The 26,135-nt window shown below is 31.8% G+C and overlaps 2 protein-coding genes across 2 annotated transcripts in view; both read left to right on the top strand.

Moving 5' to 3' along the window:
* LOC129611546 (sensory neuron membrane protein 2) overlaps positions 1 to 26,135 on the top strand; it is an 87,094-nt gene that overhangs the window by 49,645 nt on the left and 11,314 nt on the right. The window lies entirely within an intron of this gene.
* On the top strand, positions 2,177 to 5,849 carry LOC129611545 (uncharacterized). The gene has a single exon (XM_055524739.1). The coding sequence runs from the start codon at positions 2,450 to 2,452 to the stop codon at positions 5,750 to 5,752; it is 3,303 nt and encodes a 1,100-aa protein (XP_055380714.1). The 5' UTR covers positions 2,177 to 2,449; the 3' UTR covers positions 5,753 to 5,849.

Below are 26,135 nucleotides of genomic sequence, written 5' to 3' on the forward strand. Positions count from 1 at the left end.
AAATGATTCGGGATACAGATTTCGCACTTTGTTATATCATACCCTGTGGTGGGACAAGTTGCCTTTGTATTACTGCTTTCGACCTCTTTATTACAACTTTCTGTAAGGGTGAAGCAAACTTTCAAAAATAAGATTTCTAAAAGCTTTTCTTAAACTAATAAAATTATCATATCAATATCAAAGATCAAATTAAAAATTGCTAGTTGTCTCTTGCTTCATCATAAGTTAAGACGTCACAAGGTATAAAGCTGTTATCTCCACATTTTCGCTATAGTCCCATTGTTCTGATCTGGCCATGATTACATTTTTTTAATTCGCTTCACTTAATTTTCTCAGAAAAGCTCTTAAAGTTAAGAAAGCCTTATTGCAATTGCGCAAATAGATCGGAAAATAGTTAAAAGCAAAAGTAATTAAACCATTATATATTAGTTATGTTTACACCTGAAGTACTTGTTACGTTACTTTGCATTTAAAGTAACTGCACATAAGTAAAAACAAGTAAACACGTTTCAGTCGCTATAAACCGATTGAATTATACCCTGCACTTTTCGTTGTTGTATAGCAATTACTCGAACCATTCTATAGAAACTTCAGAAATGTCTGACCTATAATTGGACCTATAATTGGACACACGACTGCCAAGTTTCATGAATCTAACTTTATTATTTTTCCAAATATTTAGAATAAGCTTTTGGACTTGTATGGGAGCTACTCGAACCTGTCAAGCAATTCCATCAAAACTTCAGAAATATATCTGACCTATAACTCGACACACAACTGCCAAGTTTCATGAATCTGACTTTATTATTTTTCCAAATATTTAAAATTAGCTTCTGGAGTTGTATGGGAAGTACCCGAACCTGTCAAGCAATTCCTCCAAAAATTAAGAAAAATATCTGACCTATAATTGGACACGCAACTGCCAAGTTTCATGAATCTGACTATATTATTTTTCCAAATATTTAGAATAAGCTTTTGGACTTGTATGGGAGCTACTCGAGCCTGTCAAGCAATTCAACCAAAACTTCATAAATATATCTGACCTATAACTCGACACACAACTGCCAAGTTTCATGAATCTGACTTTATTATTTTTCCAAATATTTAATATTAGCTTCTTGAGTTGTATGGCAGGTACCTGAACCTGTCAAGCGATTCCACTAAAACTTCAGAAATATATCTGACCTATAATTGGACACGTGACTGCCAAGTTTCATTAATCTGACCTTATTATTTTTCCGAATATAAAAAATTTGCATTTGGAGTTGTATGGCAGCCACCCGAACGGGTACAGCTATCCCTTTTTAGAGAATGTGTAGAATATAATTGGACACATGTATACAAAATTTTATATTGATACTTGTATTAGTTTTTGAAATATTTAAAACAAACTTTTTGAGTTGTATGGCAGGTACCCGAACCCGTTGTCCGAATTAGTCCAATTACAATAGGGTTCGTCCTAGGCATAAAAGAAAAAACTTGTGAAAGTTTGGTGTCGATTGCATTATTCGTTTTTGAGTTATCGTGCGATCGGACGGACGGAAACTCCATACCGAAGTTAATATACCCTTCACGAAGTGCAGGGTATAACAAGATACTCGTATCATGTAACTTTTGTTTAGTTATATTTTCATCACTTTTCTAGATAGGTTGATTAATATTATGGTTCACATAATATTAATAAACTATTACTTACAATATAGTGTTTCTATTTATTTAACGTGCCATTCTAAATATTTACAACTGGTCAATTTTGATTATATCTACGAATACGGAAAATTTTACCTTCATGATCTTCAAAAACAAAGTCGCTAAGATTTAGTAATAAACTTAAGCACTCTTTTTAAAAAGTGAAATATTTTTTTATACTTACGATCATAAATTTGTTTTGTGTTAGATAAACAGTATCACTTACTTGATGATTTGAATATTTTTATTATAAATGTTTTGTCTAAACAATTAACCCGAACTTTAGTTCACGAACAGAAAAACAAGAATTAAAATTTTCATGCATATGAACATACTTCTAAAAGAAATAAAAATTTTTTCGCATAAAAAATTCTTTCAGTCTTCTATTAACGCTTATCGTGTTTATATAAATATTAGCATAAAAAATTAATAATCTTTTTCCAATTCATAGCAATTGAATACATAAATTATTTTTCAAGGTTTAAAAAATGACCAGATTTTCTAAAAATAAGTTGTTTTATCTTTAAGTCTTTATTGTAGGAATGTTTATTTGTAGTTCTTATTATAATTTGTATATAAATATATGTATATACGTGTTGTTAGACATTTGACAAATGAAAGTTAATGCAAGAATAACACAATTTTCGCAACCCATTTATAATTACCCAAAAAAAGTAAAAGCAAAAAAGATATTAATAATTCAAAATTAATATTCACAACCCGTTTGAAATTACTCGAAAATAATAAAAGCAAAAAAGATATGAAAATTTTAAAATCAATCATTTTTTCTTTATCTAGCCGAATTATGATAATAGCAAAATTTATAATTGCAATAATGCTATTCTTAATTGTTACCGAAATAAATGCGAAAGTATTTGAACGTTGTGAACTTGTAAAACTTTTATCATACGAACATAATTTTGCAACGGAGGATATTGCAATGTGGATATGTTTAGCTTTACATTTTAATATTAAAACAAAAAATTTCACTTTCATTACCAAAAATGGTTTGGATAATAAGTTAAAAAGCGCTTCTTTTGACATAAGTGATGAGTTTTGGTGTCCTCCATCGCGTAGAAATGGAATATGTGGTTTTGATTGTAAAAATTTAAAAGATGGAGATTGCGTTAAGTTTATGTTGGGCAAGCATAATATTTTAAATAAGTATAAAGATAATGCATTATTAATCACAAATAAATCTTGCAATACACATTTAAATTTATTCTATGATTGTTTGTACGAATTTAATAAAACAAAATCACGTAATTCCGTTAGCCGTGTTGGCAAAATTTATGATCGTTGTGAGCTGGCATATGAATTGTTTTATTTACATAAAATAAATATCGATCACATAAACACTTGGTTATGCATTGCCAATTACGAATCTCATTTCAACACATCGGCATTGGGAAGAATTAACATTGACGGTAGTTTCGACCACGGGTTATTTCAAATCAACGACGAATTTTGGTGTTCACCACCTGGAAAAGGCTTTGGTTGCAACTTACCATGCGACAAATTGCGTGACAGCGATATTAGCGACGATGTTAATTGCATCAAGATTATTTATAATGAACACAAGAAACTTTTCGGAGATGGTTTCAAGGCTTGGACCGTTTACGAAAGTTTATGCAAAAATAGGTCTGAGCAATTTAGTAAAGATTGTTTTGATTTAACTCCAAAACCAAATACTAAAGAAACATATACCACCGAACATAAGATATCCGAAAGGTATTATAATAATAATGCTAATGTTTCTAATATTACAAGTCCAAGACGTTTAAGAGACAGTATAAAAGGAAAAATTTTTACTCCATGTGAACTTGCAAACGATCTGCGTACAAAGTATGACATACAAGAGGATCATATAAGTGTTTGGGTCTGCATAGCTAAATATGAATCAAATTTCAATACATCAGCCATCAGTTACAGTTATCACGGTATGTTTCAAATAAGTGACGAGTTTTGGTGTTCGCCGCCAGGAAACGGTTTGATATGTGGTGTATCTTGTTATGACTTAGAAGACGAGGACCTGTCTGATGACGTAAAATGTCTAAAAATTATATATGACCGACATCAAAAATTAACTGGCGACGGCTTCAATGCATGGAGTGTGTATCCGGTATATTGCAGTAATGGAAGATCCAAGAAGTACATAGAAAATTGCGACAACAAAAATAGTGGCGTCGTTAAAAAATTTCAGAAAAACCCATTTTTACAAAAGTTATTGACACGCGAAAGTTCAAAACATATTCTCAATAAAAATGAGAACAACACACTTTTAAATAAATCTTTGATTTTCAATAAAATGATTACAACGGAGAGACCATTCCCCTCTCTGTGGGTTAGCAATTTATCAGCAAAAACGTACACAACTACCCGTACCTTGCAGTATAAAAATAATCCATTTTTAAGTAAGTTTTTCCAAGTTCCTAAGAATATTTTCTCAACTAGAGATTCTTCAGATAGCGTAGACAAAGGAGCATCAGAACAAAAAATTTCTACAAGTATTAGGACTAATATAGACAATAGTTCCCGAAACCAATATATGGGAAAAAATATATCGCACTATACGATTAGTATCAAAAACTTAAATCCAAATAATATATTTCTAGCTAAGTATATTCAAACTGAAAAACCTACAAATAATGTTACTCATATTCAAAAAACCAATGTTCACTCAAAAGAGGTAAGAATTAACAAAATCATGTTCGACAGAACAACTTTAAAACCAACTCAAGATAACATAACCAAAAGTTACTCCAGTAACTTACAATACATTGATTCAAAATATATAAGGAAATCAATGCTTTTAGAGCACACAACTATGTCATCAAATACTTTGAAATCAACTTTTGGCAGTTTAATACATGCATCGGGAATATTCAAAATCAATTATACGCCAACAGATGAAAAGCAAGAACTTTATATAACACCTTGTACTACTCCATTATTCCATATACAGAAAAATTCGACAGCTTTACGTTATGACATAGGTAGTATGAAAACTATTCCAAAACCAACAAAAATTACCCCTTTTGTTAAAAGTTCTACCAGAAAATTTTTCCAAAAAACTTCACCCACGGCAAAAACCACAAAGTTAAAAAAGGGTAATTTGAATGTTAAAATTTTCACCACATCAAAAACTCAACACAAAATTGAAAATATATATGAGCAAATGATCTCGACAACATCAAACTCTTTTAAAAATAGAAATAAGAGTAATAACAAGGAACATCGTTTTCAAAAACATAATCCAACACCAACATCATTGACAAAAGCCAGTACAAAACGTGTAACTATACAAATTCCTAAAATAAGAAGTACGACCGAAGCATCAACCCCAAAAAAAACTATATTTAAAAATGGAACTGAAAATAATATTTCTATTAATAAACCAAACTTAAATCATAAAGTAACAACCGGTCTCGAAACTACCAACAAAACAGAACTAAGTAGCAGATTTTTGGCTGCCAAGCAAAGTACCATTACTAAAATGAATTCTTTCATTAGCCCTTTTTCTAAGCAAACAACAATACTCTCGAACAAATTAAATACCACAGCAATCTCACAGTTACATCAAAACCATACAACCATAGTTATACCAAAATTCATAGGTACAAATGATAAGAAAACAGCAGAAACAAACACAAAAAATTTGTATATTTCACAAAAAATTCCAAAAACTACTCAAAATAATATTGCAAATAAAATGAAGCTTACATTTGGTTCACAAAATTTATTGAAGTCGAAGGTGTCAGAAAAAATTTTAAAATCACGAATAGTTGCTACTTTGTCTCCGAAAGTGAATCATTTTACTTCGTTAGAAACAAAAACAATAAAAAAACCGAAAACAATTACGAATCATTCAAAACAATTTATGTTTGGCAAAAGTACAATTCAACCGTTTTCAACAGCTGCAAGCTTTTATTCAAAAAATGAAAGTAAAATTCCATTACATTCCACTAAAAATGATTCTGTATCCAAAGTATTCGATTTTTACTTTAAATTATATGGAATAACAACCACAGCCGAAACTCCAAAATTAGGAAATGTAAAATAGCTGTATTTCTATTCTTCAATTTTATGCTAAAATTAGTTTTTAAACGAACTAAATTCAAATGTTACTTTTTCTTTATTAAATAAATTTGCTAATTGAATTGAAAACATATGGAAAAATTAATAGTATTATATTAAAAACTAAATATGTATTTTTGAATTAGTTCTTAGCACTTTTCCAAAATACTTTTGAAAAAAAGTATTTGTTTTACTCTGTTTTAATCTGTTCATTCGTCCGTGGATATGTTTATAAAACTTCTACACCCTTGAAGATAGAAAGCTGGAATTTTATATGTACATAGATTTTACTAGAAACTTATTTTCGTAGAAGAAAATTTTACCTACATCCCCTCTCTAAAAGTTACACTCACCTAAAACCCTAAAAAATCCATTTTTTAATTATTTATTGTAAAACCATAAGCATTTTTCAAATTTTGCAAGCACAGCAAAATAGGGCAAAAATGCAAAATGGCCATTAAAATTTAACATTATCTAATATAAGTCTGAAATTCTAACAGCTTTTACGCACTAACAAATAGTTTATTCCATTAGAAGAAATATTTTTTTAAACCTCCACCCCCTCTCAAGTAATCGGCAATCAAAGTTGGTAAAATTTGAGTTTTGGAAAATATAACTTTATTGCATAACTCACGCAATTAACGCTTAAAATCGAGTATTATACTAAGACCTACCCAAGTAACAATTTTTATCTCACAAGACTCTTGTAGAGCTATATTAAGAATTCTTTAAGAATATTACTTTTACAATTTCAGTCTTATAGAACACTAAAAGACCCTAATGAGATCTTTACAAGAACGAAAGAGCGCAATTACTAGAGTTATTAATTCTTGTAATGAGAGTTAAGCTCCTATTAAAAGAGTTTTTAAAGCATATAACTCTCATACTAGTTTTCGTATACGAAAACTCTCACAAGCCATTTATAATAGTATTACTAGAAAGAGAAAACAATACATTGTATAATAAATATATCGGTCTTACTTCGAACTTTATAAAAAATATATCTATTCCGCTTTTAATAATTACTTTTTTAACAAAAATTAAACAAAATATACATATGTAATCAATAAATAATTGTATGCAAATATTTAATATTATAAAATTATAAATATGGGAAATTAAAATAAATTTTTTGCCATGAATATAAAACAAAAAGTTGCTGGCATTAAAATTTTATTGATAAAAGTTGATATTGTACTTCGAAAAAAAGCAACGTCAACTAAAAATAATTAAAATTTTAAAAATTTTTTAACCCTATAACATCTTATTTCTTTTTTTTTTACATGAATTTTAAAATTTAAAAATTGTTAAATTGTTATTCAAATAAAACTATAATTTTACATTTCATTAACTTTAATTTAATAATTTCTGTACAAAAAAGAGAATTTTCAGTCTCATTAGGGTTAAAATTTAGGTAAGGAAAAATGACAATACTAAAATGGCCGTGCCTATAAAGAAATTCCTTCAAGAACAAAATTCTATAAGAATTGACATCTTATAAAAAATACCTTATGAGAATAAAAATTTTTTATGACTTGTTGAAAATAGTTTTGCTATGAGAGTAGCAGAATTTTTAACATTACAAATGCTAAGTCTTATTATAAGAACCTTATAAGAGTTGTATAAAAACAAAAAAAGAAAAAAAAATTATGACAGTATTGTAATGTAGTATGAGAGTTTTATGAGAGTTTTGGTCAATTTTTCAGGGTATTACTCTTGGAAATTGTTACACGGGTCATTAAATTTATTTTTACTTATGTCCAAGATTGAATACATTAATCATTCTAAAGGTATGCAATTTTTGAAATATATTTATATATGAATGAAAGTAATTTTAATAATGTAGTACAACGCCAGGTTGTTTTTATAAGCAGTATTTTCTCTTGTTGAAGGGTAAAGTGTAACAATACATGCCGTTTGTTTGACCCAATTTTTTCAGTATAATTACTCGATCCGTTAATTTGCTATTTGTATTTCAATAAGAACAAATTAGTTTTGTTAACTTAAAGCAATTATTTCCAATTATAAAAAATTTTATAGTTAAAATTAAATTAGAAGGGAATTATTTTGCAAGAACTATTTACATAATTACGTCAAGTATGTATTGCTAAAACTAAATAGAACGAAAATGAGGAGTAAAGCGATTTATCTTCACACAAAAGTTTCGCAACTAAAAAAATCTGATGTGGTCAGCACATAACCGACCGCATTGTGCATTGTCTAGTTAAGTGAAAGTGTTACAGAATATTATAAAAATGCCTGTTAATTACCTCTTTCCAATTTTTAGGACATTAGTAAGCTTATAGTTAACATACCTAGAAAAATGTAAATTTGGCTCTTAATAGAGTTTCACTTTGTGCCACCCGAATTCCCTGAAATGCTCGTCAGTCAGTTTCGGTTACAATCAGAACTCAAATATCAAATTTCAAGAAATTCTATCAATTAGTTCCGCAGATATGGTGAAAAATGTAAGATCGGCCCGCAGATCAGTTTTCGAGCCCTGATATTTCCAAAAAATTTATATGTTCTTTGTTTTAATACGAGGAGTTCATATATTAAATTTCAATGAAATCGGTTGATTATTTCTCTTTATATACGCAAAAATGTATATTTGGCCCGTAGTAAACGTCTAGTTGCTGACGCCTGATTTCTTCCAAAAGTTAGGAGGTTTTGGGGCCGGTCGAGTGTAGCTTATATATGAAATTTCAAGCAAATCGGTTGAATAGTTTCTTCAAAATGTTCAAAAATGTAAAACGGGCAAGCTAAAAAGTGCAGTTCCCGAGGCCTGATATATACCAAAAGTTGATCGATCCGTGCCATGGTGGAAACAAACTTACATATAAAATTTCATCAAAATCGGTTCAGCCGAACTTGAGATACACGCGTGCACACACAGACCGACAGACCGACAGACCGACAGACCGACAGGTTGCTAAAAATAGTTTATTTACACTTCCCTACTATGGAGAAGTACGTTCCCACCGAAAACTCGATATGCAAAATTTGTTGCCATCACATAACCTACCTATTGTATACACAATACGGTCGGTAAAAATTAAGTGATTTTATGAAATCAATCAAACCCTCCGTTAAAACTCAAATGAAAGTTTTTTAAAATTAATGACAACAGTAAAATTTTATTCTCTCGTATATAGGTATTAATATATATACTAAGAACATTTGTATATTGCAAAGGAAAATAGAATATGAGTCTACTAACACTAAATTAGTTTTGCTTTTTTTTTATTTAAAATTGAAAATAGGTACATATAAATTTTTATAAATAACAATACTTGTGTGTACGCGAAGACTTCTGCAATATTTAAAAAGAAAGCGTACGGCAGCCGTTTCTGCAGAGGTCGTCGTGTAAACGCAGATAATTTTTTTTTGATATAGTTATTCAGAATAATCGACTGAAATATCGTCAGACCTACCAATAGTGGACGATTTTGATCCAACCAAAAGGGCACCTGGATACTCATGAATCCTTAAACTATTTGTCATTTACAGCCAGTTCTAAATCCCGATAATATCTCGCAATATTCCTGACTGAAACTCCTCCATGCTGAGCCTGAAAATTTTATAGTAAGACATGAAAGTCTTTTCGGACAGCCTCCAATCTCTAACCAAATTTCTCACATTTGGGATTCCAAATGTGATGTCCAACACATATTCTCTTATCCTAGTAACAAAAGTCAAAACGTTTCCTACATCAAATATTTCTAGGTTCTCTGATATTAGGTATTCTAATAAAAACTTACTTCTGTTGTTTGTTTCCTTATTATCCACAAGGCCTGTGATGCGAATTATGTATTTGTATTTTGAAATATTAAAAAAAATTATTTTATTATATTTATTATATTCACAATCTTAATCTAGTTACATTAAAAACTTCTAAATTTAATTTTTTTTAAGAACTACTCGGACTTTTTTACAGTTATAATAATAATCATCTTCCTTACAATACTTTTACTTCTATTTATATTTGTGAGTTATCCTTTACTTTAATTATATTTTATAACACTTAAAATGGCTTAATTTTAACATGTGTTTCACCATGCTTATGATAGCTAATTTCTCCTTCTTTTATTTGTTTCGCTTCAAATTTGATTCATAATTTACATTAAATTTTTCAAATGTTATTTTATCAGTAAAATTTTGTTTTTGTTCATGATAATAGTATCGTTCTTTCTCTTTATTTTTTGATTAGAAAATTCATGATCTAAAATTTTTTTAATACTTTATTAAAATAGATTAATTCATTATTTATTAAATAAATTTTTCTGTCATCAAAATTTTGATACAGTTTAACATTTTTGCTAAAAAAGTGCTTATTAGTTTCACTCTGTCCGCCTGTCCGTGGACATGTTTACAAAACTTCTACACCCTTGAGAGAAAGTTGAAATCCAATATGTACATAGATGTTTACTAGAAACTTATTTCCATAGAACAAAATTTTCACCTATCTCCCCCACTCTAGAGGTTATATCCCAAAAACCCTAAAACCGCCATTTTTTAACTATTTATTGCAGTGAAACCATAAACATTTTTGAAATTTTGCAAACGCAGAAAGGCTGTGGCTTGCTTCTTCTATCGTGGCATACTATAGTTAAACTTTAAAATAACAAAATGGCTGTTCAAATTTACCGTTATTTAAAATCCGTTTCTTCTAGACCCCAAGTTGTGGGAGCCTGAAATTTTACCAAGTTTTAGGCACTAACAAATAGTTCATTTTGTTAAAAGAAAATTTTTTTCAATCTCCACCCCCTCTCAACTTATCGCCTTTAGAAATTTGTAAAATTAGAATTTTTGCCGCCTTATATTTCCGGAACCACGAGCTTTTTCAAATTTCTATAAACACAAAAAGCTAACGGTGAATACCACAGCATTGAAAAGTATAATCATTTTTCTTAACTCTTTAAATTAATTTTTGCCTTATTTCAGAGACTGCAGAAATCATAATACATAGTTCATCATAAATATATGAATTCCTAGAAATGGTTTCGTATATGAATGAAAATAATTTTAATAGTGTGGTAATTATACATAGACTGTACATTAAAGCAGTATTTTCACTTGTTGAAGGGAAAAGTGCTGCAATACAAACCATTATGGTTTGACCCAACTTTATTATTATAGTTGTTTCTTCATCTATTAAAATAATTTCTGTTTCAATATTTTTCTTAATTTAGAATTACCGAGAAATACACAGAGAAATGTATTGAGTTTCGATCATTTTAATTTACTTAAAGATTTCGCGTTTTCGTATTTATAGATTTTGTTATTAAAATTAAATATATGTAGTTCCCTGGACTGTCTCAATTTCTTTATATCCGTACGAACGTATGTTCGAAGGGTAAACTAAATTTGCCTTATCGTTTGTAACGCTAATTATACCCGTACGAACGTATATTCGAAGGATATACTAAATTTGCCTTACCGTTTGTAACGCTAAGAAATAACGCTCTTAGAGGTGTACGTCCCAACGATAACCCAGGGACTAATTGAGCTAAGTTCACCAAATTTGCACAAATGATTTATTGTAGTAAGTTCCAGAACCCTATTTAAATTGGACATGATCGGGGTACCAGTTCGGGTAGCTGCCATACAACTTCAAAAGTTATTTGGCTATATCTCAGAAACTATAAAAGCTGTAGTATTGAAATTTCACACAAACAAATATATTAGTAGGGCCGATGTGCTTGATAAAATTCGTTTAAATTTCTTGGTTCTTTCTGGTAGCTGCCATACAACTTCAATAGTAGTCTGGCACACACAGTATTTTGAAAAACACAGTACTGAAATTTTGGATAAATTAATATGGTAATACGGCAACTTAAAGTCATAGTCTGTCCCATAGTCAGTTATGGCACAACAAGATCAAGGTCAACTCTATTTTTATAGTTTGTAATTGAACTTCTTTAAACGTTCTTGGTACTTTAATTGCAAATATCAATTTATTATTTTCGAACCTATTCTAATTTATTAAAATCTATTCTCATTATTCCTTTATATGGTAATGTATTTACATGCAATAGTCCATTTTGGCAAAATTTATAATATTATCTTGAATGTTCTTCTATTAAAACTTCTTTTATTTAAATCGTTTAAAATTCATTGTTTACTATAATGTTTCTTGGTTTAGCAAATTTACTAATATGATTTTCAAATTGTTCTATAAGCGTAATAAGAGTTTTGTCTGTGAGATAATGAGCTCAACCTAATTTTGAAAATTTATTTACGTATATTACCGTTGGAAAGTTACGTTTCGTAATGGTATAAATATCAATTTGAATAATTTCATTTGAATATTTTGCTGTTTCTGATATTTTAAATTTTATTTTATAGGATTTTTGTTATACTTAACCTTCCTACACACATCACACTAATTAATTCTAGCAATTTGGGGTGATAAGCTCTTTTCTTTTATTAGTTATATGCTTTCTAGATACCTGAATGGCAACTTTCATTCACATGATAAAGAAATCTGCTTAACAGCTTACACCTACTTCTATTTCTTGTGCTCTAAATGAACATTTAATAAATTTTAATTGTTTTCTATTAATTTCTGCTTAATTAACTTTATCTTATACGTAATTCAATCTCAAATTCCTACTTATCTAATTTAAGCAAACATCTCTGATGCCTTGGGGATAAGTTTTTGCTTTATATTTTGCTTGCAAAAACTTAATTGAATGATGATCGTTAAAAATTTTGAATTTTCTCCCATACAAATAAGGTCTAAAATATGCCACTGCCCACATTATAGCCAAAAATTTTTTATTTGTCGCGGAATAATTACTTTTATGTCTGTTTAAAGTTTTGGATGTATGGCATATAGTATGCCAGTTTTGCGGTACTGCACCCTTAGCCGCATAATTAAAAGCCTCTATTAATAAATTGAAAGATCTCTCAAAATCGGGATATTTTAAAATGGGATGACCTTATATATGAGTTTTTAATTTTTTAAAAGCTTTTATAATTTAGATCATTGTTATTAACTTTTGTGTCTTTTCTTAAATATTAAGTCATTAGTACATCACCTAAAAATTCCATTTCTTTTCTTAAAAAATTACATTTTGTATAATTTGTATCTTTAATTGCATATTTTCCAATATTTTAAATATTTCTTTTATCGCCTTTATTTGTTCTACGAGAGAGGTACAAAATTTTTGAAATCGTCAAAATATAAAACACAGTTTTTATTATATTCGAATTATATTTGAATAATTCCAAAGGCGTCATAAATTCAATTTTCTTTTTGTCTTCCTCGCTTATTAATATTTTTCGGTATCCCTCTGCCAAAACTAATGTGGTGAAATATTGTGTTTTAACTAATTTATAATTGCATCGATATTTGGCTGTGGATACTTGTCATCGACAGTCATCTCATTCAACCTTCTATAATCGATCACAATTCTACATTTCTTTTTTCCCGAGTTATCATTATTTTTTTTTGGTATATTAGAACATCATTCTTCTCTGGATTATTTAATACAGCTCTTTCTAATTATTCCATAATTAAGATGCCCACAAATCGCTCATGCTAAACATATGTTATATAAATAGTATCGTTATAAAATAGTTTCATATATGAATAAGTAATTTTAATAGTATGGAAGGTATACCTAGATTGTTTTTAGAAGCAATATTTTCACTTGTTGAAGCGAAAAGTGCTACAATACAAATCATTGGTTTGACCCAATTTTTTCCGTATAATTACTCGACTCGTCAATTTGCTATTCGTATTTCAATAAAAATAAATCAGTTATCTTAACATTAGGCAAAATTTTAACTTCTTTCTAAAATTTTTTTAGAAAATTTTATAGTTAAAATTAATTTAGAAGGAAATTATTTTGCAAGAATTATATACATATGCCAAGTATGTATTGCTAAAACAAAAGAGAACGAAAATGAGTACTAAAGTATCTTCACACAAAAGTTTCGCAACTAAAAAAATCTGATGTGGTCAGCATATAACCGACCGCAATGTATATTGTCTAGATTAGTAAAAGTATTCTGGAAGATTCTGAAAATGCGTTTTAAACACTTCTTTACAATTTTAAGGACACTAATAAGCCTATAGTTAAAATACTTAGAAAAATGTGAATCTGGGTCTTAGTACAGTTTCATTTTATTTTGTCAGAATTATACGAAAAGTTCTTCAGTAACTTCTCGTAACAACCAGAACTCAAATATTAAATTCCAAGAAATTCGATCAATTCGTTCCGTAGAGATGGTAAAAAATGTAAAATCGGCCCCAGATTAGTTTCCGAGACGTGATCTTTTCAAAAAATTAACAGATATGTTATTTTGACACCTCTAACTTAAATATTAAATTTCAAGGAAATCGGTTGATCATTTCTCTTTATATACGCCAAAAATTATGTTTGGCGCTTAGTAAACGTGCAGTTGCTGACACTTGATTTCTTCCAAAAGTTATTAGGCGATTCTCCATAATCAGATCTCGCCCCTGGATCCCCTGAATTTCAATTTCACAGCATGATTCCAGCCCTATAAGATGTGTGTTGGCCTTCCCCCGTTTGCACGTCAGCTCTTACAAACATATCAATAGCCCACATCTCCGCCCGCAAAACACACGGATACGTTCACAATGTTCGAAGTCTCTCTTCTTGGGCCATATACTGCGACACCAGCCCCAACAAGCTGGTCAATGTAACAATCAATGTGTTACTTTATGGTGTGCCATCTCATCGGGTAACTCAAAGACTCACTTTTCCAGTACCTGCTATTGTTCTCCTATCAGGAAAAATTTCCCTCAAAGCTATAATTTTAAATTATGTTGGCCCTCCCAATCTCTTTAGTCCACAACGCTCCGTCTATTTGAATCGTTCTTTTCAAAACTCAGAACACTTATCATGGCGGCAGAAGCGACCGCCAGATGTAACGGTTTAAGTACCTTCAAGGCCATTGTTACGCACATTTTCATAGTTTTAGTAAATCAGAAGCATGCCAATTTTTGCAACTTTTCTAAGCCCCTTCTGATAGTGAAAGTCTCTTCAACTTCTCTAGACCGCTTCTGATAGTGTTGAGGAGCTCCATGCCATCGATTTCTAAGTCAAGATAGGAATTTCCACCAAGGTACGCATCATGAATGAGGAAGTAGCCGCACTATGAATGGGGAGTAGCCCCATGTTTCCATTACCATTGCTATTAGCGCAATGACGGCTCTTGTAATTACTGCCTCCTCATGCTTCTTCCACAAAAGCTCATCATGGTATGCATGCTGATCGCCACAACTACTCCCAGCGCTTTAAAAGTTTGAAAAGTTCCAATTATCCACCTCACGTTACGGTCAGTATAAATAAGTGCTGCCCTTCTCCACTCCTTTAAGCGATGTCGAGGCTACCACCTGGCCTTTTTCCAATGTTCTATACAGCCTTGCAGCCGCCCGTGCCGCTATGTCCCCACCCTCGATATGCCCTCACAGAAAGTCCTAAAACTTTTGTGCCTGACCCTACAAATTTACCTGCTATTAGTAACTAATTGTTTCCTATGTTTCTGGGCCGGCTGAGGGTATACATCTACTTATATGCCACAACAACAGTTCCACCCATTTCATTTAGAGCCAGTTCTAAACCCTCCAGGCTGATCCTGATAATTTTATAGTAAGACATGGAACAACGCACCCGATGAACAGGAACCACTTCTCCGTTTCCACTGACTTCTCTCGCCAAGTACGCTAATGCCATAACTATTTCAAAGCTTGTACCCCCAGTTTTGATATGATACGAGAAACTCACTGGAGATAGATTTTTTCTGCTACTTCGAGCTCTTTGGGATTTGCTTAGCTTCTCACCTGGTTCCCGACCTCCTTGTAATTGTGCCCGCTCTCAAGTTCTATGTTCTTACTTAAGCTGGAATCTCTCCTAGACAGAAAAAAAATGTAGGTCGATTAAAGTAAATTTAAGTATAAAGAAAGTAAAAAGAATTTTAAAACGTACTGGGCGATCCTGTATATCTAGTAAATGATAAGGTTCAATTTAACCCTTATGCTCTTATAATTTATTGAGTTTCTCGGCTCATTTTCTTAATCACTTTCATTCAAAAAACAAAAAATTTCGGGAAAGTCTTTCTTTTTTTATTAACTATTTGTTTTTAACACTTCTGTCTGTTAGACTAATTTTAGCTAAGTTAAAATAATTTTAGCACGTCTCGTCAAGTTTCGAAATATGTGTGTTTATACTATAAAATGTAGATAGTTTCGATTAAAACGAAATTTAATTTAATTGAATTTTCTCACTTTTTGCTTATCCTTTGAATAAAACTCTTGTTTAAATAATGAATATGCAGAAGAAGTTACTCCTCAGGTTCTAGCTGTTGAATGAGATCTTCTGGATGGATAATGTGATTCTGTTGATTCGATTATGTAACTACTGTATATAGTTGAGGCATTCAACAAGCTTTTAAAAATGATTTTTTTCTTTTCTATTATATGGATTATATGATAGTTCTTATTTCTACCAACCGTGTCGTATATACAGTTAGGTAGCTGATGTGATCACATAAAATTTTGGATGTCGAATTTTATTTATTTATTTATGTTTAGCTCAAACATTTTACATAACTTAAAATTAAAGAATGCATATACAGATATATATTTTTTAGACAGAACAAATTTTTGACTTAAAAATTAAATTTAAAAATCATACAAAATAAAAGTTTTTACTATTAATACTCCATTAAATATGAATATAAACAATGAAAAACTAAATCAAGAATTTGTTAAAATAAAGAAAAGGGTTATACTTAACTATAAGTAAATGGAAGCTTTTTCATCGTGTCTTTCTTCAGTGAAAAGTCAAGTCTGTGTTTATGTTTGTTGCATAAACGCAGCATTCTGCTGACAGGTTCATGTTTCCCATAATTGGTTCTATTTAAAATATCGGGAGAGATTAAGTGAGTTTTCATAAGCAGAAAAATGAATAACAAATCCGCAACGTGCCGTCTTTTGTCCAGTGTGGGTAGGTCAATTGAGCCTGTGTTCATAAGGTAGAAGAATGATGGGGTCTTCCCAAGAAAGAAGGTGCAGTGCGAACTTCAAAAATTTTTTTTGAATAGACTCAATCATATTAATATGTATATCGTAAAAGCGTCACCATACTTGTGAAGCATATTCAAAATGAGGACAACTTCTTTGACCAGCGTTTAATGAAACCTAACATCGAGCCTGATCTGTATATGATATGATTGTAGTGGTTTATGAATGATAACTTGCTATCGAAGCAAGCACCCAGGTCCATTATTGAATCAACTCGATTAAGAGCTTGGCCATTCAAAGTATAGTTTGTAAAAAGTGGCCGTTTATACCTAGAATAGCCCATTTGTGCACATTTACTTACATTGCTTTTTAGGTTATTACTTGAACACCACCAGTAGAAACGGTTAACATCATTCTGGAGATACATCGCATCATTTGCAGAGTTTATTTTTTTGAAAATTTTCATGTCATCAGCGTATATTAATACCTCACTGTGCGTTAACATGGGAACAACATCTTTAATTGAAATTATGAACAGCAGTGGACCTAAGTGACTACCCTGGGGTACAGCAGAATTAGACGAAAGAGGCTAAAAATTGCTGAACGAAAGAGGATTCTGTAAGTCCTACCAGTGAGATATGACTGTTCTATCTCACTTGACTATTCTTATCCAGGCTAAGAAGTTGTCAAGGAATCCTAAGAGTTTCAATTTTAAAATAATAATTTCATGTGGCAGTATGTTAAAGGCTTTGCTAAAGTCTGTGTAAATTACGTCCGTCTGATACCCATTTTCCATATTATTTGAGAAAATTGTCGTGGCTTCCACTAGATTAGTCACCGTGGATTAGTCATCATGCTGACGCCCACTAATGAATGGCATACAATGGAAATAAATGTTGTCATATACCATCAACTCAAAAACCTTAAGGAATAGCCGACAGTTTAGCTATAATTTCAGGAACTCCATCAGGTCCAGAAGAAGGACTAGAACCCAAATTGGAAAGATATTTTTCAACCGCAAAAGAGTACGTGGCAAAAATTGCAAAGGTAGTTTTAGGACAGTTATTAATGTGCCGAAAGTCGTCAAAATATAATTGAAAAGATGAAAAAGAGTAAGATTCGGCGAAAAAGTTGCGAAAAATTTCGGAAATAGTTTGAGAATTATTACTTGTATTCCCTTCGAATTTCAAGATGGTTGGATAATTTTCTCTTATGTTTTATGAACTTCCGAAAAACTTTGGGATTACGTATTAAGTTATCCGAAGTTTTATAGATATAGCAGTCCTAACGTTCTTTTGCTGCTTATTTAAATTGATCATACGACAATCGGAAATTATCATAGCCTCTGTCGCCTTTAGTGGAGAATATTTGCGAAAAAGTTTATTCTTTTTGTTGTGAAGTACCCTCAAATCTTGTGAAAACCAAGGAGCGCCAGAGCTAGTATTTTTAGTTTTCAACACTGGAATAAGCAATTCAAATGCAGCAAAAATGATTTCATAAAACTTACCCGCCAAAGACTCAATATCAGTAAAGTTAAATACTGAAAAAAAGTCGTAAGTAAAAAAGAGAAAAAGTCGTAAGTAAGATGGTTGGTCGTCAAAGCAATAAGAGAAAGATATCGGAGGATAATACATATCCACATTAACCAACGGATCCTGGACTATTATTGGTAAAGTATTATACCAATTGGAAGTAAAGGCTAGATCCAGTTGCCTAGATTGATGGTTTGTTGTTGAGTATATTTGTTTCAAATTATTTAGATGAAATGTATCTATAAAAGACAACTCCAACTCACTAGAACAATTAATTGAAATCAAAAATGGTTCCTCATCATGAGTCATCCACCTAATTTCGGCGAGATTACAATCTCCGAAAACAAAAATCTCCTCCTCCAGTTTAAGAGAATTGCATACATAATCAATTGCCGAAGAAAATTTTGCACATAACTCATTGTTTGATTTCGGCGGTATATAGCAATTGACTAGGAAATGCGTTTTGGAATTCAGCTCAATTTTAACTGCAATGATTTCAATATCATCAGAGTCTTGATTGTCAATTAATATTATTAACATATTATAATTATATGGCGATTAATATCCCACCTCCCTTTAGTGTGTGTCCCTGCAAGAGAAGTTCATGTCGGGCCTTTCTAAAAACAGAAAATGAAGAGTTGAATAATTCAAGATTATTGATGGAGGAGGACAACCAGGTTTTCGTTAGAACATAAATATCAAAGTCAAGAAGAGAAGAGTTAAACAGAACGATGTTAGTTTTAGTCCTTAGTCCACGAACATTTTGATAGTACAAAGAAAGTTGTTCCACAGTCTTTGTCATACTACTTCCAAAACCAGTTAATTGGACCAAGTTATAGTTGTTACGAAAGCTACTTCAATTATCTAGACGATTGGGATGCGGTCGTCGGAAGAAAATACTTGTTGTTTACTTATAATCAATCAATTCATATGGTTCCTAAATGTTTGGAAATCTTTATTACCACTGGCGGCAAGTATATTTAAAGTGACATAAAATTTTTTGAATAAGTTATATAAAATAGTATAGTCAGTGGGAAGGCCCTTACTTTCAGTAAAAACCTTAACACGTAATCTAATTTTACCATCGTGGTGGAAATTCTCCGCCGCGTTGTAAAGATATGCGAAGTACAATATAACATTCTCATATACAGCCCGATCTCTGAAGTGATATAGTACATAAGTACTATCGCAAACTTCACCGGATCTTTTGGTCATACGAACGTTTGGAGGAGTCAGCGGATCTACAAAGTTAGTAGGCGTATGTGTTTGCAGAAAGCAAACGTTGCAAGTGTTGGGTATGGATGTAGTAAATTGGGTGTTAGCTGTGAATGTTTTACTCTGAATGAAATTTGGGTAATGAGTTCCATTGTCAATTTCTTTGTTCTTGTTAATATTCGTATTATAGCTATGGTCTTTTTTATTAATTTTTATTATTATTATTGCTATAGAGATTTGTATCAGTATTATTATTATCATTATTATTATTATTATTATTATTATTATTATTATTATTATTATTATTATTATTATTATTGTTATTATTATTATTATTATTCTTATTATTATTATTACTGTTATTATTATTACTATTGTTATCATTATTATTGCTAATGTTATAGATATTGCTATTATTATTACTATTATCGTTGTTATCATTATTATTGTTATTATTATTATTATTATTATTATTATTATCATTATTATTATTATTATTATTATTATTATTATTACTATTATTATTATTATTATGTTATTATTATTATTAATAGTGTAATTATAGTTCGCTGGAAACGCACTTCTCCATGGTAGGGAAGCGTAAGTAAACTACTTTTAGAGAGGTTTTTTAGAGTTGGTCTGTCGATCTGTCAGTCTGTCGGTATATGTGTGCAAGTTATATATCCTCTTCCAGTATAGACAAAATTTCAATACTAATTAAGCGATACTTTTTATTTTGTTTATTGTGTTTTTCTAATTATATATCGCATTTCAATATAACTCAAAATATACTTTTTGTTTATCTCGTCTTGTTTTTTTTGATTATTTAAGTCACACATGTTGGCTTAAGCCGTCATACTAAGAGTTATGTTACGTAAATGATGAAAATAGAATCTAATATTACAAACATTTAAAATAATATTTTTTTTGTTTCTTGTATAAAATTTATGCATTGAAATTATCGCTTAATAAACTATCCCGTGTGAAAATATTTCAAAAAAAATAAAAATCTAATTAATAATTTCGTGTGAAAATATTTCTAAAAAAATAAAAATCTTAAAAAGAATTCTTTTCAACAAATTGGTTTCCTAATTTAAAATAAAAAAAGAAAAAAGTAAAAACAAATTTTGTTTTTAAATATTTTGTTTTTGTAAAAGCAAGGAAAAATTATAACTTGGTTTAATTTTTTCCTTTCTTAAATCAAGAGAGTCGAAAGGATTAAGTGTGAAACAAAGAGTTTTTGTAGCGAGAAAAAAGAATGTTAAATATTTTTTGAAAAGTGGATATATAATTAAATTAAGTTTTTATTTTTTTTTGTAATAATTAAAAGGAAAAGAAATTAATAAATAAAAATAGAAAAAATAACAATTAATATTAAAATTGTTTTTTAATAAATCGAAGAAAAAAAAAATTAATTAATAAAAAGTAACAGGAACTTTTTTGTGATTTGTTAAAATAACAAATAATACAAAAGTTGCACGCATGTAACTCAAATTCGGCTGAACTGGTTTTGATGAAATTTTATATGTAAGTTTATTTCGACTATGGTAAGGATTGGTCAACTTTTGGGATAAGGCCTCGGGAGCTGGTCCTTTTAACAAGCCTGTTTTACATTTTTGATCATTTTGAGAAAATATTCAACATATTTACTTGAAATATATAACCTTCATTCGACTGTCTTAACTTTTGGTAGAAATCAGGCGTCAGCAGCTGGACGTTTACTAAGAGCCGAATATACATTTTTCGGTATATAAAGAGAAATAATGAACCGATTTCCTTGAAATTTAATATTCAAATCAAAGCTGTTAAAACAAAACATCTATACACTTTTTGGAAAGATCAGCGCTTGGCAACTGATCTGGGTCCGATTTTACATATTTTACCAAATCTATGGATGGAATATTGATGTAATTTCTTGAAGTTTCATTTTTGAGCTCTAATTATTACCAGTAGTTACTGAGGAAGTCGCCATATAATTTGGATGGCACAAAATGAAGTTCCCTTTACCAAGAGCCAAATATACATTTTTCTAGGCATGTTAACTAAAAGCTTATTAGTGTCCTTAAAATTGTAAAAAAGTGTTAAAAGGCATTTTTATACTCTTCCGTAACACTCTCACTTAACTGGACAACACATATTGCGGTCGGTTATGTGCACACCACATCAGATTTTTTTCTAATATTATAATTTTAAAATTCTAATGATCAGAATTATTTTAATACAGAAACGAGCAGCAGAAGCGAAATGTTTTATTACAAATGCTTCCCGTTTTAAGGTATTTTTATTTTTATTAAATTAGAAACTTTTTCTAAAATTCGTCGGCAGTTTATTGTAAAAACGCGAAGCGAAGTGTCATATTATGCCTCTCGTTTTAAGATTGGTTTCATTTATGACAGGTTTGATATAACAAATAGCCTTACATAATGCTAAAAATGCAAATTTTTGATTGCTCATACATACCGACACCACAAGCGATTTTTTAATTTCGTAAACGCAGAAATGTAGTGAATAACTTATTTTACCTCTCAACTCCTACCTTAAAAAATCATCTAAACTCTCAACGGATAAACCCGGTCCTATAGACCAACAATTGCTTCTGCACTATCTTGGTCTTTCCGTACAGGAATCAAATACCTTCCATGAGGTCTTTTGTGGTAAATCGAAAAGTCTTGTTCGTTTAAGTCTTTCTGTCATAGCGCCATTGTCTAGCAGACGAGCGCCTTATATATTTACGTGCTGTTCTAGATGAGCCCTATACGTTGCAGCATAACTCCTAATTTCATCTACAACCAAAGGAATTCGTAAATCCCTGTGGATGTCATCGTTACGTATATACCATGGCGCATTTACCATGCCCCGTAGAACTAATTAAATTTACCATGCCCCGTATTCTGGAAGGTTTGAATTTTGCTAATTTGAGTTTTCTTGGCACAATCCCACAGTTGAATGCCATACAGCCATGCTATAAGTCAACATTTTATTATCAATTGCCAAATTGGACTTACGACCTAGGAATCAATAATTTTCTCTATATTTATTTTCTAATTTTATATGTTTCTTGCGTATATGCCCTTTCCATCTTAATTTGACATCTTAAGTCATTCCTGCTTATTTTGCTGAGTTATGGATTGTCACGTTCATTCCATATAAGTTCATTTGTGAATTCACTATTTTCTGATTGGTGAAGTTTATGTGAACCAATTTTGCTTCATTCAACTTCATTTTTTAATCTTTAGCCCACTAGCTTATTTTTTTTCTTGCCTGCTGTAATTTTTTTGTCGAATCGTCAATGTTCGGTCCTACTGCCATTAATGCAGTATCGTCAGCAAAAGTGGCTACAGTAGCATTTTCTATTTGTGCTAAATCAATCGTGTAAAGCAACGCTGGGTACAACATACTGCCTTGAGTCATACGTGCTCTTTATTTCTCTTAGCGTGGAGTATTCAGCGTCTTGTTTAATTCTTAATAATCCATCAGTTAAGTAAGATTCCAAAATTGGTACAAATGGTGATGGTATCATTTCTCCTAACTTAAATATAAGGTCTTCGAATGCCTGTGCTACATCTAGAAATGTAGACGAGCAGATTTTCTTATTTTCTAAGTTTTTTTCTATAATATTCGTTATTCTATGAACCTGGTCTATTGTAAAATGGTTTCTTTTAAATTTAAAGTGTTGGTTAGGACCCTATTTCGTAATATTGGTTTCAATCTCCTTAATAGCAGTTTTTCAAAAAGCTTAGGTATCTTTGGTAACAGTGAAATGGGCCTGTAAGACTTAGTTTCCCTTAAGGATTTCCCGGGTTGGGGCACCATAATTACTTCTGCTACTTTCCAAGCGCAAGGAACATACTCAAAATCTATAGCTGCATTCATGATTTTCATCAAATGTTTCAATGCCTCGTCTGGTAGCTGAATCAGCACCTCCGCAGTATAAGATCGAAATCTGGAAAATTTTTCAATTTCAGGGATCTTATCTCTTCCGCAATTTCTACTTGAGTAAGTGGAGCTATGCTATATTCGGAACAGATTCCACTAAACTCACATCTGATGTTATTCTGTTTGGTGCGAAAATGTTTTCTAAGTGATCAGTAAATAATTCGGCTTTCTCTATATTGCTCCACGCCCAACTGCCATTTGCATTTATCAGTGGCGAGCGTGCTTAATCGGTCTCTTTCCCGCCTCCATAAGGTTAATAATTCGTTTTCTTCGTAGCCAACAAGTTCTTTATATAATTTTCATATTTTGCCGATTTATGTTCTTGAATTTTTCTTTTCAGGCGTTTAAGGAAAGTCTGTTTAAAACATTTTTATTATCCTGATTACGCGAACGTTCTTTTTTCTTTACTATAGCTAATAATTGTATGAAATGATGGACTATCTTAAGTCAACAATAAATTTGTCCGTAAAGTCCCTTCCGGGTCCGGAAATTGCTCTAGAAATCTCTTTTTCCTTCATAAATTGTCACATATAGCTATGAGGCATACTTGAAATATGTGGCAACTAGATCAAATTCTTTCGAGTTTTATTTTTGGAGGTTCTAACATTCAAGGTTTTGACTTCATAAACAGGGTATACGGAAAAAAATATAGGAAAGATTTTAGCTAATTTGAAAATGTATTAGGGGACCATATAAAACATGTAATTCATTTGTAGTAGATGGCTCTATTTATATTATATATCTTTCTTTCTTTTTTTCAAAATACACAAATTTCAATATTTACTAATATTCTATGATAAAACTGGCTTCACATTTTCAAGATCCATTGCAAGAAATTGCTTTAATTTTGCTCTATTACTAAAGATCTTTGTAATAAAGGGTTGACTCTGCGGCAGGCAGGCAATCCTGGCTCCCACAGTGGAAGAAGGCAGACAACAGAAAGGCAGCGGTTGCACAAAGTCAGCCTACTAAGACTCGACACCTAAATGGGTCTGACTCTCTTCGCTGATGCCAATTCCACAAGCTCAGTAAGGCAGCTCCAGACCAGCTTGGATGTAATCTGAGCCGACTAGAGCGCCCTGCTATACTGTTTGAATATATAGATGGAACTGTTGTTATACCCGCTTTTTAAATTAACTCTCAGATAGATTTCAATTGAAAGTATTTCGGCTTGAAACACTATACACCCGAACCCACACATGCTCGAACCCGACTCAAGTACCGGGCCAATTCGATCCCACGTCCATCGATCGGCAAACAGAACTCTGTACCAGCAGTCGAAATTAAACCGTGGTAAATAGACATCCGACATGGTTGTTCTCAGAAACGACATGGCGCGAAACGGTGGAAGCTGGCCATATTGCCCCGGTCATGCCCAGGCAGGCCAACATCCGCAGCTTTTACAATTTGGCCCATACACCCGCTTGCTGAGCTTTACGGCGCCATAAAACTAACGCGTGGGTGACGATGGGCCTAGAAAGAGACTTATGCCGAAGATAACGATAAGTTATGGTGAACTTTAGAATCCTACCTTGTAACATCCGATTAATCCCTCTGCCCGTCGTCACCACAGTTGATGTGATATGAGGTGTTATCAAAAGCATCCTAAATATCAAGGAAGCAGCCTCTCGCGCTTCCAGTGAGTTTTCGATGACCTCCACTGTACTCGTACTATTACTGACATGGGGGCATGAAGGGACAGAAAGTTGCTTGGTTTCTTACCTGTCTTTGGAATAAACGTCACTTTAGCCACCCTTCATGCCTGCAGGATGTAACCCGATACGTAGCTGGCACGAAAAATTTTCAACAACGCTCTAGTGATATGTTGGAAACTTTTCTGCAAAAACGCAGGACACATCCCGTCATCACCTAGAGATCTGAAGAGACTGAAAGATAAAACAGCCCATCTAATCCTGTACATTGTTAACACCGGGCGGGAGCGTTGCCAGTCATCTCTCATGGGCCAAGATGCCGTTGGTTCAATGACCGCATTTCAGTGATCGAGGAATTTCCGAGTCAAAAATTGCGTTGAGACCAGGTCTGTTTTTTGTTCTCAGTCATAGAGCCATCAGGCAGTTCTATCAGACCAAGCGCGCAAGCATACTTTTTGGAAAGCACCCTGTGCAGATGCGCACTGCTGGGGAGTACATCAATGCCCTTGTGTTTTTCTTATTTCCTTATTGTATTTCGTGAGAAAGCTCCTTCCACGAGCCCGACGAGTTGGCCTTATTGAAGAGCTTTCTGGCTCATAGTTTAAGCCTCGAAAGCTCCTCATTCAACCACGGGCACTTTCTATTGCTTCGCTTCGGGAAAGTGGGACAGGTCCCATAATAGGCACTAGCAATAGTCGCTATCAGGGAATCGCTGGCCAATTCGATATCCATCACTGTTCTGACAGAAGCAGGAATGGATTCAACCCCATCCATGAGGAGCGTTTCGAGTTGACTCCAACCTACGGATTAAAGCACGCAGTACATTTCTTCTGCTAGGCCCGCGGAGACCATGATATCAAATTTAATCTGTCTGTGGTCGGACAGTGATGTTTCATTTCATATACCTATTCTAATGCCGACAAACCTAATGCAAAGGGTGATGTCAAGAGCTTCTTCCTCAGTTGCATTTATGAATGTCGGTCTATTTAGCTCATTTCCAGCCGTTAATTTGTTGCTATATATAAATTCAAG

The sequence above is a fragment of the Condylostylus longicornis genome, unplaced genomic scaffold (assembly GCF_029603195.1).
Source record: "Condylostylus longicornis isolate FDR11 unplaced genomic scaffold, ASM2960319v2 ptg000051l, whole genome shotgun sequence".
Classification (NCBI taxonomy): domain Eukaryota; kingdom Metazoa; phylum Arthropoda; class Insecta; order Diptera; family Dolichopodidae; genus Condylostylus; species Condylostylus longicornis.

Excerpts from the sequence above, each read along its gene's own strand:
- LOC129611545 (XM_055524739.1), top strand. The coding sequence starts at position 2,450 with ATGAAAATTTTAAAATCAATCATTTTTTCTTTATCTAGCCGAATTATG.